Source organism: Ischnura elegans, chromosome 1 (genome assembly GCF_921293095.1).
Source record: "Ischnura elegans chromosome 1, ioIscEleg1.1, whole genome shotgun sequence".
NCBI lineage: Eukaryota > Metazoa > Arthropoda > Insecta > Odonata > Coenagrionidae > Ischnura > Ischnura elegans.
This window is the reverse complement of record NC_060246.1, coordinates 90,666,780-90,685,664: the sequence shown is the minus strand read 5'-3', so window position 1 is coordinate 90,685,664 and position 18,885 is coordinate 90,666,780. Positions and strand designations below refer to the sequence as shown.

Here is an 18,885-nt window from a genome sequence, read left to right as displayed (position 1 = left end):
CTTGTTAATTAGTATAGGACATCTGAACAGATTTTTGTATTTATTTTTATAACAAAATCAGTGGGGCTTAAGTTTAAGGATATTGGGATTTGGCCGCAGAAACCTGCTTTTGGAATTTTTTTAAATTCATTAAAATACAATTTTTATCATTTTTTCAATTGGTAATATTTGCAATTTCCAATGCAATTTTTCTTCATGGTTGTGGCTTTCAGTACAGGCATCCCCCGAGTTACGTATGTCTCGACTTACGTAAATCCGTACTTACGTAAGCGATAACCGTATTTCAAATGATTACGTTAATTTTCGAATGCGAGTGCGAAGAAGTATATATTCGCTTGTACAACCTATGGTAGAAAAAATATCGAATAGTTATAGAGTTTAAAACGTGCTAAAAATAACAAAGTGACCCATTTTTGTCATTCCTCGAAGGAAATTTCATTAATTTCTGTAGAAAAATCGCTTATAAATCCCAAGTCAATAATCAACGTGAAAATTTGCAGTTCTAGCGATGGATGTGGTGGCGTATGTGGTTGCGCTCATTCCTGTACGATACAACTTGTTATACAGCAATCTCTGAAGCGCCAACGCAAAGGTTCGACTTACGTAAATTTCGACTTACGCATAGTCTGCCGGAACGCATCTCTTACGTAACTCGGGGGATGCCTGTATACCCACTGATTTCAATTTCATTTTTGTTTCACCACATACATATTTTTAATTAGCTTCTACAATTTCGATTGTGACCACTCATATAATTCCATTAGACACACATGGAGCTTATAATGAAATGCTCTCTAGAGCAGGGATGAATTGTTGGATTTAAAAAAATGTACTTTTGACAGTAGCTAACTATGATTTTCAGTAATACATATATCCATTTTGGTAATGATTTTTTGGGCAATGTGAATTTTAGGATGATGTATACCTCTGGATTTCATGCTGAATAGAACAATCTTAAGGTATATACATAAATGCATATCATGTGAAATCAACTGATATTCAATGGTGTTAGTTGTATACATTTACCTGGGGACATGAAGTAGAAGGTTTTGACTGGTACACAAATATTTATTACACTAATGGGATAGTTTATAGAACTTAATTAATTATAGTAATTGCTTGCTCAAGCCTCAAGATACCATATACATATTTATAAAAAAAACTAGTTAAATTCTATTGCTGCATATTTGATATTTTGAGAATTGCCAAATAGTTTTAGCTTTCAGTAATTTGAAATTTGTTGGGAACATAAAATGTATGTATGTACTGAACTCAGGTTGGCTTAATGCCTTCATAAATGCTCTTTCTTTTTCTATTGATCCTTTGTATTTATCTGTCTGTTTATATCAGGTATTGCCTCCCTATTATCACTGCTATGTACCCAACAGGCTTACTTTCTATTCATCTTAGCCTTCATTCTATTTTTTTCTAATATTACTCGCAAGGAATAGTAATTTTTGGAGTTATCCCCGTGCAAGTTTTTTCACTTCTATGGTCAATGATCTCTCTCATATTTTTGGCTTAGTGGATTGAATATTAAACTGAATTTATTTTACTGCTGTGTTATAAGGCTTCAAAAATAGAATTTTTTGTGGTACATAATTGTTAGTTCTCGATCATCATTGGCTTTTCTCCTTGGAATTGATAACTATTGTGGTAATTAGTACACTCTTATCAATATGAAAGTTTTTGAACCTTTAAATTGTTCTTGTCTGCATGCTTCAATTAGATGATGATGGTCTCTGTAGTTGTCATTTAGATTAGTGGCCACATGAGGAAAATGTTAACTGCATATTAAGCCATTTTTATGGCATTGGTGATAATTTAACTTCTGATGGAAACTAAAGAAATTATCATAAAATATTGTTTTCCTCCGACTGGAGTGTTGTATCACAAATTTATTTATGGAAAAATTATTAATTGATTCAGACTGCATGTGCGGTGTGTGTTTTTTTATGTTATCTGATTGAAACCCAGCCCTTTCCTACAAGTAATCTGCTTTCTTACATGAATGCTTGAGTAGATTAGTAAAATTTCCTGCTCTGCATGTGTCAGATGGGAGAAAAATATTTTTTACATATACTACTTACGAAAGATATGCTGATTAGGAAGTGCTTAGGAAGGTTGAAAAATGCGTAAGAGCTTTTTAGGTTGTGCTCAAAATTTGCTACCTTGATTTATTTAGAATCATTTTGGTTGCAAAGCGGTTGCAGTTTGAAAATAAAGTATATCTATGTGGATGTTTTCTACCCACTCATTACTGATTATATATTTACTCTGCTTGCTCATGCTTTGGCCAGTGTCTACTGCTGCATCTCGTATCATTTACTGGCTAAATAATTTGTTGTCAGTCGATAACATTTTCATTTACCAAATATATGTCAACCATCGAATGATCATTATTTGTTTGACTAGTAATATTTTGAAAGTTTCTCATAGAGTGTAATGTCTACGGGTAGGATATTATAATTTATCCTGCTTTATTTGACACTTCGTTTAGATTTTTGCCACTGTTTCTGGGGGGAATGATTGACCTTTAGTAGTTACCCATTATGTATTTCATGAATCATAAACACCAATATTCACTTATTAAATTGTACTTGCTGTAGCCTAAGGAAAGTAGTGCATTGATGTGATTTAGATGTCCCAGTCATACATTTAAAATAAGTTATGGACTCTTTTGTAGAGGTATTTGTGGTTTGATTTTTTAAATTTTACTGTGGCATGAGGAGTGGCAGGGCTTTATTCTCTCATGATGCATGCTAAATTTTAGCTGATAGTCGTAAATATGTCTATCATAAGCAGAGCCAAGTCTTACTTTAATGTAATTTGGAAGCTAAGATTGCATTTAATGAAGGATTTCTTCTGTGGTGACAGAGTAAAATTGTGTCCCAGCATATTTTATCTAATTCAGCACTCATATTTAGTACCTCTTGCAGAATGCAAATATTAGGTCAAATAATGGTCTACTGCATTTTTCCAGATAAAATACGCTGCTTGCCATTATGTATGTATGTGTACCGAGTAAATCTGTTTTTTAAAGAGACTCAATGCTTGGTGCTTGCTTGTGAACTAGTTCATTGAACCTACATTTACATGTTTGCACATATTATATAATCTCTTGCTATTAAACTAAGCAGCATTATGCTAATAATTGTTTTTGGATTGTAAAACTTCCTGTCTGTCTGGCAGTTGTATATAATAAAAATCAATGACTCAAGCAAATGAGATTGGTAGCATGAGCAAAAATATGCTAGCCAAAGATTTACTTTGTCATTTACTTACCTTTTTGCTCATGCATCTATGTTATTGAGCCAATTTTGCTGATATTAATGAGGTTTTTAATAGTCAGGCTGTGATTTTTTGAGCTGTGGAGCAGTGTGATGCAAGATCTCAAAATTTGTTGAAAGTTAACTGATGAAAGTGGCCGATGATTGGCTGAAGTAGAGAGTTAGAATAAAAATAAATTTTGTAATACTCTAGAAGTAAAAGTTAGTTTTTAAACTCTTAGGCCATATCAATATTGATCAGAGTGCTTGAAGGTTATGTGTTTGACTTTCATTGAGGATATTTAATTTCAGCACCTTGTAGCATTGGTAGTTCCAAATATGTACATCTCTACTACCACTGTGAAAACTTGTGTATTTTTGTGAATATCATTCCTCTGTTTGACCTTTCTTGATTGCTACTTGTTGTTAGCGATGAATGCTCTGTGTATTTTAAATAGTACATGTACCCTAATTTCTTAAAACTGTGATTGAGTTCATATTTGAAGGGTGGCCCCTCCTCTGGAAAGTCAGGAAATTTCTTTCTGCTTGTTAAAGTTGTAGGGAATGTAGGCAATGACATATAAATAAGGAAAAATCACCTTTGCTGTAAATTTCAAACTGTCATATTTTGTAATGCATAAAAGTATAGGTACAAATTATATATTTGAACATTCGATTCCCAACGTGTCATTCAGAATACCTGTATTCAAAAACTATTAAAATTAATTTTATTCCATGCCATTGCCTCATTCCATTTATGGTATTTCTTTCATGGTTATAATTGCATTCTTATCATCCTTAAAAGAGAATATTCTATAAAATGCTTGCTAACATCTAATTAAGAATAAACTGAAAGAAGTCTTGATAGACCGGGGAATATTAGTATAATAAATATCTGGTTGGGCACCCTTTGTTTACGTATGTTGGTAATCATTTCTAAGTAATTATTGAAAGCTACACTTTTATCTACTCTTCATAATTCTTCTGTATTTGAATTGCCTTAATTATTTCAGTCCTTGATTTAATGAACTTAGAAAAAAATTTAATCAGATTTAACTTGGTATGGTGCATTTAAATGCATCACTTGTGATAGCTTCATTTTTATACATGGGTAGCTGATTATGGTTATTTCCTTTCTCAGCAATTTGTTATTGACACAGAAGTACATTCTACTGAAAGATCAGTTGTATATCATGTACTTTGTATTATTTGATTTAAAAATTTCTTCTATCCTATTATTTTGTGGTAGTGTCATCTCTTTTTTCATTACCATACATATGTTACCTCCAAATAATTACAACTTTAAAAAAAATAACAAATGGCTAATTTCTTTTTAAGTGAATGTTGATGTATTATTCATACACACCAGTCATTATTTGTATTTCTAATAAATTATAATGCAAGATATTTTACTACAGACTCAAGCGTAAATTTTTTATGAGAATATACATTATTTGTTTCATCAACAGTCACTATAACATGTTTTGATCGACTATGTATGTTTCTCAAAAAGCATAATATAGTATCATGGAAACTTAATGCATCTTTTATTTTCCTTCTCAGCTCTGCAGTTCATAGTCAACTCCGTGTATATGTACTATATGATGACCGTTTATGCCATACTCCCTTCTGCATTTGGGCAATTATTGCATTCCTTTTTGGCGTGGTTGTCAATATGATGTGATAACATATGCAAGTGAAGTTTTATCATCATATACAGACCCTATGGAGCTCTGCTCAATATGGGATTCTACCCTAAATTTTCTGTTGTCTGTCAAACCCTCTGAAATACAGCTTCTTTCCATGCATTTGTTCATATAACTTTAAATCAGAATCAGCTTTTTCCTAATGTGGATTGAAGTACATGTATTCTTATTTGAATTGATTACTATTGATAAAATTGTCTATATTGCTTTGCATTACAAATGGATATGTATATCCTTGTCATAAATTCCATCTAGAATTTGGTCGAGGTCAGATGGCTGTATCTGACCCTTCTATCCTAGCTGGAAAGTGACCAATCCCTCGCTGAGATGCATTCACTAAAAAGTGGAAGATATGTTGGAAATTGAACCTTTTGCTGGAAATAAGAGTGACATGTGTCAGTTTAGAATGTGGTAGAATAAAAGTTAGTGGTCAGGTATTTCAGAAGCCTTCCTCTGAATCAATCAATTCTATTACTAAAAGCAAACATTTTACAAATACATACAATTTGTGCAAAAGCAAATATCTACATCTCTTTGGTTATTTTTGCATTAATAAGTCCAAAATAAAAGTTTTTCATTAATAATAATTAAAAAATGCTAGAGGCTGACAATGGTTTTCAGGATTTGAAGTTTCAATTTACATAAATGGATACATATCTAATTTCAGGATTGGCTAATACACATAACTTATAAGGCACATTCCATTACCCTTCTGATATGTACATTGATAAAAATGTAGAGTATGATCCCTATAGGGACCTTAACTTGTGCGTTTGTTGACTATCTTCTCTGGCATTTTCAGCAAGAAAGACATTAAGCTGATGCCCCTGAAGAAATGAGCCCCTGTATTATTTTAACTTCCCTGGGTTAGGTGTGAAGATATGGTGATTCCTTACCTTTTTGAGTTACATGTACCTGTGTGCAAGGTAGGAGCAGAATATCCATATTAGTGGAAATAATATATGCTCATGCTTCTCTTGAACAAGTGCCAGAAAGATTCCACCCTCATCCACCAATTAGTTGGGTCAAAAACTTATTATTGCTAATAACTTTGTTCTTAACAGTGGTGGAGGCCTTTGGTCACCTTTCAGTCAAAGCCAGATGGATGGGTGGCTTTGACTGCATCCCATCACAATGCTCTAATGCAGGGGTTCCCAAACTGGGGGGCGCGCCCCCCTGGGGGGGCGTGGAGAAAGTCCAGGGGGGGCGTGACACCCAAATGAAATAAATAAAAAAATTACAAAAATAATTTCCTCAGATCTTTGAAATAAAGTCTTCCTAAGTTTTCATAATTGTTTTTGTAAAGTTTCAATAAAGTTGTAAACTTTATCAAAGAAGGTTACAGTACTGGTTAAAATACTTAAAAGTTTACCCCAGTGTTTCAGAGAAAGCTGTTCGGATGTATTTGCCTTTTTCAACAATATACATGTGCGAAAAAGTGTTTTCAACTCTTGTGGCGATCAAAACGAAGTACCGCAACAAACTTGATGTCGAAAGTGACCTACGCTGTGCTTTGTCTGAAACTCAACCCAGGATCTGTCAACTTATTATCAACATGCAAGCGCACCCATCTCACTAAATTACATTTTATGTTTTGTTTTTGTAAGTAGGTAGGCCTATTGTTTCACCTTCCTTAAATTGAAAATGTATCTGTGTTACAATGTCAAATTTTTTATCTGTAATTATATTCGTTTTTCATGTAATTCTTGTTTTAGTTTTCATCATACGTACAATTATTGAATCTTTCCATTCTGCGTTACTGCATTCAACAGTGAACAAAAAAATCTACCTACTCACCGTATCAAGTAGGCACATACTTGTACGAGTACAAGTACTTGTACATGTAGGAGTTGGTATGTACGGCACCGTGGAAATAGGGTATTGGGAAATGGAAAGCTGATCTGTGTAGTGGAGGGGGGGGGGGGCGTGGTACAAAAAAGTTTGGGAACCCCTGCTCTAATGCCATGAAAGTGGGTCTTGAACAATCATCAAGTCTCAAATGCTTCCTAGTTAAAAGATGTGAAGTCTTCTGAAGGAGGCAAAAGAAATCACTGGTGCTGGGTCCTTGGCCATATTTGAAATCTTGAATGCAGTGTAGCTGATCCATGCATTCACAGAAATGCTCAATGATTTTTTTTTGGAGTGTATGATTGCTGCGTTATACCTCCTTTGTGTGTCTTTCAACTTATCTCAATCCTGAGGTAATGAGATCCTATCTACTTTGTCGAAGACCTTCCTGGTTTCCCTCCAGAGATCTAGTTATGCTCCTCACTACGGCTTTCTCTTCTGGTTTTATGGGGTAGCTCACTTCAAATAATGAGATAATGTGCTTGTGTTGGTACCTGCATAAGGTTCTCACCCTTTCTAACCCCCAGTTTGTGTTTCATGAGTTGCTGTTAGTAGTTTGTTGTTCATTGATGTGGAGGAGGGTGAATACAACATGTCTGTGGTCTGACAAGGAGACCTAGTTGGACACTCCACCCACCCACATTCTCACTTGGGCGTTTGAGTGGAAAGTTATGTCAATTATCTCCTCTCTCACACTGTTGGAAAAGGTCCATCAGAAATGGTATTGACATGGGTCTTTGGGTCTATCCTCATGAAATGCTCGATCAAGGCCTGGAAACTGTCATTTGTGTCCCTGTTCCTCCAAATGAGTGGCGTGAGTTCGCATCCCACACTATGAGGAGATCAAGATTCTCAAATTTGCAACATCTTAATACCGATATATTATATTTTATAATATTTTTCCGTTGACCCCGGGCGTGTGTCTAGCAGGTAGTGGACCCTCATAATCCGGGACTGCCCACCCTACCCCCTGACAACCATGAATATAATATGTCATTGGTAATTACTCAGGGATGGAAGAACCGCCACTAAAAGTATAAGAGAGAGGGACCAACGCTTTCAAATAAGTTTCCCCGGCCAATGGACAATGGTAAGATAAATAAATTCCTAGAAAATACAAGGATTCATTGGAATTGTTTTCATCATGAATGCACCGCAGAGATCAGGTCTTCCCATCTTCTATGTTTCTAATCTACTATATTGTATGAATCTCCTTCTCCCTTTTTTTGACTTGTCTATCTTCTTTTAGATCCTTGGACAAAGAAATTATTATTGTTATAAACAAATTAAGGCCATTTGAGGTTGAGCCAAAGAGTTTTTACCATTATAATGGTAATCTATAGATATAGAGATTTCATTTCAACAACATTGAGATCATAAATAACTTTGGAATTATTTTGATGCCATGGCGGGTCTTAATATCTGCTAAAATATCACAATTGATAGTTTTGAATACTGCGGTATGTCCTCGCCGAGATAACTGGGTTGTTCAGGGTACCGCTCGCGAGTAAACTTAGCGAAAGATAATGGAAGTGTTTTCGTACATATGATTCTAAAGTACAAGAACACATGTCATGATGTTACCAAAATTACACAGTTGTAGCCAAACTCTTAAGGTGTGGAGAAATATTGGTAGCAGAAAATTGAATGATTCGACGTCAACCCGATTTTCTCAGTAAATGGGCGGGGACCATCGTCACTTCGTGCCTCGCGCGATTACGCAAGAATACGTAATGCCATCTGTTATCGAATTTTCCAACCTCTGATAAGGAAACGAAACAAGAGACCAGTGGGGAAAACCCACCAGCCTCCTTGGGAAAACTCGAATATGGACACCTGTTGAATTGAATTATTACAGTCGTCGTCTTAAATGTCAGTGTGATTAATTGTTACCAGCATGTCGTCGGGTTGTGATGACTCTGCAGACTTGGCTGCTGATGCATCACTATTGGATCCCAGCGGCTTTGAGAATTTGAATATATCTGATGATAAGAAGAGTGAATCACCTCCCAAGCCCAAAGAAAGACGTAAGTCTTCAACCAGTAAACCCAAGGATAAAACGAAAAGGCCTGAATCAAGTAAGTGCCATTTTTGTATCGAATGCTATCTTTTATGTTTACCATGTATTAATTTAAATGAGTATTTCTTATGCTCCCACCAGTTTCGAATGTTCAAATGAATTTCGTCAACACGCATGAAGTTCACGTTGGGCACAACTTCACGTATTACGCCACGCCTCAGTTCGTCCCTGCCCCTGAATTTGTGCGTTCGACATCAGCGTTGAAAAAGACCTCGGAAATCAAAGGTAAGTTTCATGACAAAAATCTAAATCCAAACCAAACAGCTGTTTGGTTACATGATGATTATTTTTACATCTGCATTTATACATGTGTAAAATTTTATCTTTTACAGAATTAATGTCCTGTAAGGATGCGGTCACCAAAGAAGAAATATTCTGGCTTAGTTCCCACGTAGGAAAACATTGGCGCGATGTTGGCATCCTTCTTGGATATGACAATGGTCAGTTAGACCAGTTTGAGGATGATTACAGTAGAAGAGGAATAAAACAGGTAAAAATCTCAGTGATGGTGAAAAAACAGTGCAATTCCTATCATGTTTGATCAATGTCAGCTAGTTTTTATTGCTGGGGCATCATCCAGTGCCGTAGCAAGATGGGAAAGTCCAGGAGGTCTGGACCCCCCCCCCCCGGAAATAGAAAAACACAATTTCTAACCATCATAAAAGGAAATTAAACATTGAAAAGTCATGAATTTACGAAAGATTTTTTTGACAATTGAAGTTTTTTTGATTATGAAAAGTGTTAAAATTCTATAAAAAATTATAAAAAGTGTTAGTATACTAAGTAGAGGGTTTTAAACTAAATACCCAGTTTTTAAAAAATTTTCCCGCCTGATTTAGAACCCCCCCCCCCCCTTCAAATGAAATTCCCTGGCTACCCCACTGGCATCATCTCTGCTGAAAGGAACTGTCCTGTGTTTTCATCTTAAGACTTTGTCATTCGAAACTGCAATATGCATACATGCATTGTAATAGGTATAGTAATGATCAGTGGCATGTTTAAGGGGGCATGAGGGGAGGAAGTGGCATATGCTCTGTAATTTCTGAAAAAAAACTGAAAATATGGTACTTAAAGGTGGCTCTCCAATGAAAGTTATTTCACGAACTAAACAAATAATGTTTAAATATAGTGGATGAATATATAATAGCCACTTCTCTATCCATGATTCAGATTATTATTGATTAATCCTTTGGGCTGAAATGACGAGGCTAGCTCGTCATGAACTTACAATGCCTAATTATGCAATGACGAGTATAGCTTGTCTTCATATTTTCATAATTATAGCACTATTTAGGGGAACAATATAAATATTTTGAAAGTTTAATGATGCTAAAACATCCATAATGTACATAAAGAAAGAAACATGAAATATGATGCATTGGAAGGTATAAAATGATTTTATATGAGTAGCGATAGCTGTGTTCTCAATGTTCAAAAATCACTTTTTATTTCACTCTTCTACGTTGATTAGAAACAACAAAAATATCATTTCATTACCTGACAAGCCACTTGAAAAGAACCACAGAAGAAAGAAATGAAGGATGTGAGCACGATATTCAGAAAATATATTGAAGTGGGTGTGATAAGTCAAACTGTTCTCTTTGATGACAAACTTTTTTATAGTGCTTGTACTTAGGATTAATGTTAAAACTGTGCAAACATAATGAACGCTGTGCTAATTGGTCTTAAAGGGGCAGGGTTAGCAATGTGAAGGGTGGGAGTCTGATATATGGTGGTCTAAATGACATCATTACCTACTAATGGCGGCTTGAAATGCAGTACCTTACAATTTCATGCTTGTAGAATGTGAGATAAGAATTGCAAATACTCAGCTAGTGGAATAGAATGTTGGTGGCTATGTTCAGAGGGAGGTAGTGCTCAGATCTCAATCTCATCACCTGAATGGACTGTTTTGCAGGATATTCGTAGCCTCTTCGAATGTATCAGCCATGTTGTAAGGCTTTTATGTAGTCAAACAACACCCTGTAGGCCCACTAGCATGATTGTACAGGGTCTGTTCAATAAGTATCGGGACTTTCCAAAAATAAAATTTTATTGCTGTTATCAAAATAGTTGTGGTATAACAATAGTAATAATAATAATAATAATCTTCAAAATGCATTCCTCCTGCATCGATACATTTAGTTCGGTGCATCTGCCACTCGTCAAAAGCCTGCTGGAAGTCAGTTTCCAGAATACTGTTCAGAGCCTTTGTTGTCGTCGCTTGAACTGCCTGATGGAGTCGAACCGATATCCTGTCAGCTCCCTTTTTATTCGTGGATGCAAGAAAAATCCAGGTGGAGCCAGGTCGCTACTGTAGGGAGGGTGAGGCAACGTTACCTTGCCAAATTTTGCTAGCAGCTGCCGCACAACAATTGCACTATGGCATGGTGCATTGTCATGGTGAAGTTTCCAATTCTTGGCAGTGACCGATCGCTTGCGCATTTCGAGATGTCGCACGGGCTTCGTGCACTTTCTCATTGCAAGATCCTCTGTTGCAATGGTTTGGAGGGTTCCGACTGTAAGGCCGGTCTCCTCACTTATAAGGGCAATGGTTAAACGCCTGTCAGAGTCCAAAACGTTTTTCACTTTGCCCACCTGAGCATCGGTTCGAGCGGTCGTCAGATGTTCGATGCGGTGCTCGTCTTTGACATTCTTTTTCCTTTAACATTTTGTGCCATTCAAAAACTCATGTGCAGCTTAAGGCATCATCCCAATAAGTCTGTTTTATGAGTTTAAGGGTCTCAGACGCAGATTTTCTGAGTATAATGCAAAACTTCACAGCGTTGTGTTGCTCGACAGTGCACTCCATGCTGGTGCGACGACACCACAAACAATCACATGTTACAGCAATCAACCTGCTGTCTCAACAATTGCCGTTAGGCGACTGAACTTAAGTGTGCCTGAGTGGTGGGGGACACTTCTACCAAGCCGGCAAGGCGAACCACCGCATTGTTGAGGCTACAGAGAGCCAGTCCGGATACTTATTGAACGGACCCTGTATGACCTGATTTGAAATCATTTATAAGAGTTCAGGCAAGTAGCGACTATAAAAACTGCTCTGAGAAATAACCAAGCTCTCACCTTGCCCCATCAAATATTTCAGACCAGTTCTCAATGGAAATCTGATCTGTAATCAGTCGGGCCTAGTGATGGATGCTGAGCAAGTCACCACAAATTTGCGACCTAAAAGAAAGAGTGGAGCAACTTGCAAGTCACCTTGCCGTGAGTTACAACTCCCAACCACATCAGACATCTTTGTACATGACTCGCTCTTTGAGCAGCATGTCTCCATGTACCTCTCCTCTGCGTGACTCTCCATGCAATTCTCCATTGAAGGCCTCTCCTCCATGTAACCGTAGTACTTTGTGTTGTTGGGAGTTCAATTCATGTGGTACGCATTTTTTCCAAAGCTTGCTAATTGTCATGGAAAGGGAAATAAACTTTCCAGAAATATAGTACATATTTCAAATTTTGTTCCTAAATAATATCATTTGCAAGAGAGGTCAATGAATCGTTGTTAAACTGAAAAGCTAGTGAAGTATTCCATGTCAACAGTGTGCACAGAGCTCTTTCTTCTTCCTTACATTCCTACTCCCTTGTCTCCTCTATCCATTTGTCGATTACCCCTCCTTTCTGCCACCCATACCCTTTTTTACTTGCCCTCCTCTCCTCCTCCTCTCATTTTTCCACTCATCCTAAAGACCAGAGGTACTCAATGGAGTCACACAGTGCGAGTCGTTCTTTGAAGTGCACTTTATGCGGTGAGGCATCTCTAACAGGAGAGTCACATTTGCCGTCACTAGTCAAGCCAGATACAGAATAACATATATATGTCAAATGGTTAAAGTAGGAAAAACAAACTTATTGGAGCCTATGTGTGGAGTGGGGCCTTAGGCAGATGATCCTCTCCACCTCCACTTCCTCTTCACCACTGTCCCTTCTCCCTTGTAACAATGGAATAATTGTTACGGTTTTGTAATTTAGGCTTCTAGAATCTCTTGGAATGCAAATAGTCTTAAAGTAGATGCATAAAATGAAAAAAACATATAATACATGTATGTGATATTGTGTCTGGATGCCCTTTGATCAAAGATCATCTTTACCAAATTAAAATGCTGCTATTCTATTTACAATCTATGGAAAAGATTTTATTTTTGGAATTAATGGAGAGGTATAGCATTGTGTAGTGTAGAATAACATGGACCAAGTGTACCAGGCAGTAATGAACAAAAGCATAATGACAAATGAAATTCAGGAAAGTGATTTAATTGGACAAAATTCCAGCTGAGCGAATTGATATTTCGTGAAGTGATTGAAGATGAAGTTTAGTGATACAATTTGTGATGTACTCAAGATATGAGCATGCCTCATTGAAGATTGTTTTTATCTCTAATATAGTGTAGATGAAGGTCTTAGACTGTGGAGAAGTGGTGTATATAAGCCATATTACTGTGGTGCTAATGTTGCACTGTGATTTATGAGGAAGCACAGGACTAAATGGAAAGTAATTATCAGTGAGCAGATCATTTAAGTTTAGGTAGAAGAGCTAACCCTAAGGTATTTGCTCTAGCCAGAACTCTGAAATTTAGCGATCCCGAGAACTCTTTACCAAGTCCATTCGCCGGGAAAGCACGAAATCTTTCTTCACTCTGAAATTTAGCTCAGAACATTTTTTTCAGCTTTAGATTTGAACTCTGAAATTTAGCTCAGAACGTTTTCTTAGCATTTGATCTAGTCTATTAGGGAAAAGTCATGAAGAAACTTAAAAATCGTAAGAGATAGGAGGGTTAAAAGCTTATCTGTGGTTTGCTTGTAATAACACATAACTGCATGTGTCTTGAGTTGATGATAGGAGTGTCAGGAATGTTAGTTACAGGTTCTTGGTTTAGATATACCATCACTATGATATAATGTAGAGCTGAGGTGGTTGTTCAAATGAATTGTGGAATTTATCAAGCACTGCTCGGCCAACCATTCTAGTATATCAAGGTAATTAATTGATTAATGTTTATGAATGAGGTAATTTTTGAGCCCCCCAATTGATCTGCTAGCCATCTTTGTGGAATTACAAGGTGGTGCAGGACTAACAATCTCATGTGATGTAATCTTTTATGATTCAGTCTATATATCAAATGCTGTTGGACTGGAAAAACTCAAGACCAGAAGAAGAAGCGTCAGTTGGAATTCTTTCCAAAGCCCTCTGGAAAGGAAAAGAGCGTGAAGCTGTCCAAGGGTGGGTTAACAGAAGAGGGAAACCTGAGCCACCATCATCAGCATAAATAGTTTTGTTCAAGATTGTTAAAGTGCTTCCTATTTTATCCAAAGATGGTGTCAGTGATACGAGTGAAGTAGCATTATTGGATCAGTGGCCGTGTTCCGTGCTGATTTGCGCACATTTCTTGTGCACGTAATAAAAAAAAAAACAGGATATTGTGTTGCATAACATTGTTTCAACAGTGTTGCTTCAGAGTTTTGACATTATATTTTCACAGAGAAATATTTTTTGATATTATGTGTTACCCATATGGTCATTAAATGACTGAGTTGTTCTTTAAAAAATCACATGTGAAATTCTGAATGAGACAGTTCAGTGGAGTGCATCTTTTACTTATAAGTAATAGTTACTTATAGTTAAGTATAAAGTATGTGTTTGAAATTCATCGAGCAAATATGCCATAAGTCTTTCATTGGAAAATATTTTTTCGCTAAATGATTTAATCTAAAATCAACTACTTTATGGCCATAATGTGCAATTACAACATCTATGGAGGTTTACACAAGCCAGGTGAATGCATTCTCATGCCCCATATCCAGTACGACCATTTCTATCCTATTATCTCTCGATCCGTAAAATGCCAGTAATTGATATTTCCAAAAGTGTCAATTGTGGACTCTCAACTTATTTGCTTGAGTTATCCTTATGAATCCTCTACTATGGTAACTTAAGCAAGCCACTTGAGTGACTTGTATTCATTAGAAGGGGAGGTTGGTAGAAAACTGATAGCTACTAGGGTAGGAGTGATAGTAATGTATTTGGGGCTTGAAAGTTTGGTGGAAAATAAGTTTTGTTGTCAATGTATCGTTTTTTTGATCATATGCTATATGGTGCAGATATGTTTGCACAATGAATTTTATGGACTCAATAAGTATCATTCAAAGATTTATAATTGATGTCAAAATAAATATTTTATCATATTAATTGTCTGTATCCATGTATGAGTACACAAGATCCCTTAATTTGTTTTACACTATTTAAGTAAATGACAGGATATTTCATTCAAGTCCTTTTATTGATACAGTTAAAGTCTATGAATATTGCAAATCATTCAATTTTTTGTTGTTGTGAGTAGTATGTAGTCAGTAGTACATACATTAATGTGTACTTTGAAAAATGAGGTTCAGCTCAAATACACTGGACAATAATGAGGAACTACTGAAATTACTTTTAGTTAGGGGCACATAAATGAGTCTAATATGAAAAAATATTAGATGTGTGCGTAGTACTTACTTATTGGCCTATCAATATATCAATTGGCTTAGATGTTGAAGTGGCTGCTCTCAGATCTTGGTTAGGGGCAGGATGAAGTTTTGCCTAATCATTGTTATTTTGTGTCTTAAAGAAACACTCGCTGCAAATCAATTGCTAACATACTATCTTAATTGAATATTTTTAATTTTTTTAGTTTTTTATTAATTAACAAAAAATTAAAATAAAATAAAGCATTTTTTTACATGCAAGGGAAGTCCCTCAAGTGTCATCGCCAGATCTTGTTCAAATTTCGCTAGGAGATAGGAAATGGATACCCATTACATATAATTTTGGTTTCAGCTGCCAACGCTCAATACTGTTTGAGATATTAGCAACGGAAAGTAACAGAACACCTAAATGTATGCAACCCGTATTACAACAATAGGCCCTTATATTCTATTGCTATAATGATGAGCACTGACGGTGAATTGTGGTGATGCAGGTTGCATGTATTTCGACGTTTAGATGGTACTTTCCATTGCAAATATCTTAAAAAATATTGAGTGTTGGCAGCTGAAACCGAAACCCATACATTCAGTGAATGAGATATTACGAATCTTCAGTTCTTTTGCAAGCTTTAGTGGTGTGAAGAAGTTATCAGAAGTAAATTTGGGTTGTTTACCTTGATATTACTCATTCTAATTCATGACTCCATAGTCTGAAAGTGACTTATCTTGTCCTTGGCTTTCACGTGAACCCACCAAAGAAAATCGTAACAGAGGTACTTTGATTTCACATCCAGTAGTAGCCAAAACTTGATATCAAATTAATCTGGCTTATTACTTTATGTACTGTAATAAATTGCTTAACGACCATTTGCTACATACAGCTGTTTGTTGGCTGAGATTGAAGGTCCTAGTGCAAAGCACAAGCAGAAGTTTTCTGTAAATTAATTCCACATGTGCAATGTGAGCTCAAATTTGTCTATTTGGAGATTCTGTGGTAGCAATGACTTTTTGTTCTCACGAATATAATGCATAATCTTGGTAAAAAGTGGCCACTTATCATCATTTCACCAAAAAAACCTTGACCAAACTTCTTAGGCCTTATCTTTGTGAGCTAAAGTGTCCTTTCACCATGGGTTCTCCTTACATGCAGTATAGTAAAGAATGCACATCAAGAACTCATCAAGTGAAACACACCCAATTGTCACTACCAAGCTGCATTTGAGGCTTTGTCCCCATGCAGCACAGAGTATAATGCCTCCAACTTATCCACAAAGAGCAACCTCAGGTGAGAGCTACCTAGGCAAGTAAAATAACATGCAGTGTAAAAATATTATTGTGATATTATATATTTTACTATTCTCAAATTATGCCTTTAATGTAGGAACAAAAAATACTGCATACTCTGGGAATTGATGTACTCACCCCATCAACTGGGTCAGCATTACTTGATTCAATATTTGATGAAGACTAAACTTGCACTACAAATTTCCCTCTTTCTTCATTTTTGGGTTTTTATTTCCTAGCTCACCCTTTCTCATAATTGACCTAAAATTCCTTGTTCAAATAGCTATGGCTACGTATTTAGAATGTAAATATTCATTGGGCATTTAATTTTATATCTATTTATTTACCATCTGGTTACTTTTTCAGCTGAAAAAATGTTCAGACTGTAGATGTAGCCCATAATTTTAAATCCTTCAGAGGTGGTTGATATTTGTCTCCATCTCCTATATCTGAATTTATCCAGGAGACCAAGGCCGGATCCAGGATTTCATTCTTTCATTTCTTTCATTTTTGTTTATTTTTGACAAAATGCCTCGATGGAAATTCATTAAAGCCCGTCCTTTCAAACGATCTTCTCTCAATCTGCTGTGAATACAGTCGGATCCGGATTTAAGGTCTTTGCATTTAAGGTTTTTCCGCATTTAGCGTTTATTTTTTTGGGTCCCGGTTCATTCCCTATGAGGACAATGTAAAAATTATCCGTATTTAGTGTTTCCGCATTTTGCGTTTTTCCGCATTTATGGTCGTAAAAATTTGTCCCGCTCAAGATTTTTTTGCCCGATTTAACGTTTTTTCATGACGGTTCATCCAAATCTTCGAATTTATTCTCATCAACAAGAACAGTCTCATGAAAGTTTACCAAGAGTCGATAGAATCTACCGGGGATCGCTTCTTCATCTGCTTTCTTCCGCGAGCGCAGCGCTGCGACCTTCAACTCGCAAGTTGGGTGATTTGTCTTCTCGTAACGTTTCGCTCCCCTTCTGATCCAAACACCAGGTACTTTTTGTATTAGATCCGATCTAATGGAGCAAAGTCATCCCTTAATAACCTCGAACTACCTTATCCTTCACTTCTTGAACTTGACTTCGATGATACGTGACGACTGATGACACGAGTTATCCTCCGAGGGCCGCTACAATAATGGTTTTCTCGCTATGTTTTCAATTGATGGCTTATGCCCCTTTCAACTCTACTCCCTACGGGCAGTCGATTATTAGCCCAATATTTTTTCAGTCGGCTTCTTTCTCTGTTCAAAAGAGGAGGCCCAATATCAATTGCGCAGTTCACTAGAAGATTCTTTCTATAATCCATTCCAAGGTCAGTTTCCACGGAGGAACAGCGAAAGAACAGAGGAAGTGTTTCCCCTGTCATGACCATGAGTGAGAGCATTCTTTCCCTGCGGAACAACATTATTTTACATCGTAATTTAGATATCCCGGAGCCAATTTATCGACATGCGGCTGGTTGATATCGCTGTCGATTCAAAAATATTTATCTGGTGCTAATTAATGTCAAAAGAGAATGACAATCGGAGTTATGACGAACTATCACGGTCCATGACTCTAAATAAATCGCTCATGCTGGAAAAAAAATCACCGCATACTCACGGTAGAATAGATGAGCGCGGAAAAATACGAAAATCCGGCAGGTGGTTGGTGGTTGACTTCGACATCATAACCCTGACGAAATTGCCAACCTCCAGAGGCACTGACAATTTTTCGGATGAAATCCAGTTCTGTTGAAGGTTAAACCTTTTCACTTAACAGAGTTTAGCTAAACGTTATTCAAGCTCCAACCAAATTTTATTAAAAGCTGCCGAGAAACAAAGCGAGTTGGAGTCAAGGTGATCAGCGCGCCGCGTAAGCAACTTCTCCCGGCTCCATTCGACCTGCATAAGGCCGCGGATATATGACAAGGAATCTGGTGTTATCATCGAGTTGAATCACCATCGACTTGTACGCATACTAAAATAAGATTCTACTTTTTTGAATGACCTCGAAATTCAAAATGTGCGCATAGGTGGCTTTTTAAAGGCTCATAAATCCCTTGTTTCGCCGAGGCAACAGAAAACGTTAAGTTAGCAAAATTCCAGAAAACCTCCCTTTTACTAGATATTCGGTAGTTGAGAATTCGGGATTAGCGATCTTCTGCTGTTCCTTTATTTCACTCATTCCTCATGATTTTTCGAGTACCTACTTACACCTTTTCTTATTATATT

The 18,885-nt window shown here is 36.5% G+C and overlaps 1 protein-coding gene across 2 annotated transcripts; it reads left to right on the top strand.

Annotated features, from left to right (window-relative positions):
- The first annotated feature begins 8,572 nt into the window (after positions 1-8,572).
- Positions 8,573-15,105, top strand: LOC124165678 (protein immune deficiency). 2 transcript variants are annotated; one of them, XM_046543169.1, is made up of 4 exons: positions 8,573-8,901; positions 8,985-9,128; positions 9,236-9,393; positions 12,010-14,043. In XM_046543169.1, exons 1-4 carry the CDS (start codon positions 8,721-8,723, stop codon positions 12,037-12,039), a joined length of 513 nt encoding a protein of 170 aa, XP_046399125.1. In that variant the 5' UTR covers positions 8,573-8,720; the 3' UTR covers positions 12,040-14,043. The 2 variants fall into 2 exon arrangements, with proteins under 2 accessions (XP_046399125.1, XP_046399116.1); XM_046543160.1 differs by having other exon boundaries at positions 8,576-8,901; positions 14,027-15,105.
- Positions 15,106-18,885: the final 3,780 nt, after the last annotated feature.

What these genes read in the sequence shown, in the direction of transcription:
- LOC124165678 (XM_046543160.1), top strand. Translation starts at nt 8,721, where the DNA reads ATGTCGTCGGGTTGTGATGACTCTGCAGACTTGGCTGCTGATGCATCA. An exon ending in AACGAAAAGGCCTGAATCAA is followed by an intron (nt 8,902 to 8,984) that starts GTAAGTGCCATT and finishes TGCTCCCACCAG; the next exon opens with TTTCGAATGTTCAAATGAAT. An exon ending in AAAGACCTCGGAAATCAAAG is followed by an intron (nt 9,129 to 9,235) that starts GTAAGTTTCATG and finishes TATCTTTTACAG; the next exon opens with AATTAATGTCCTGTAAGGAT.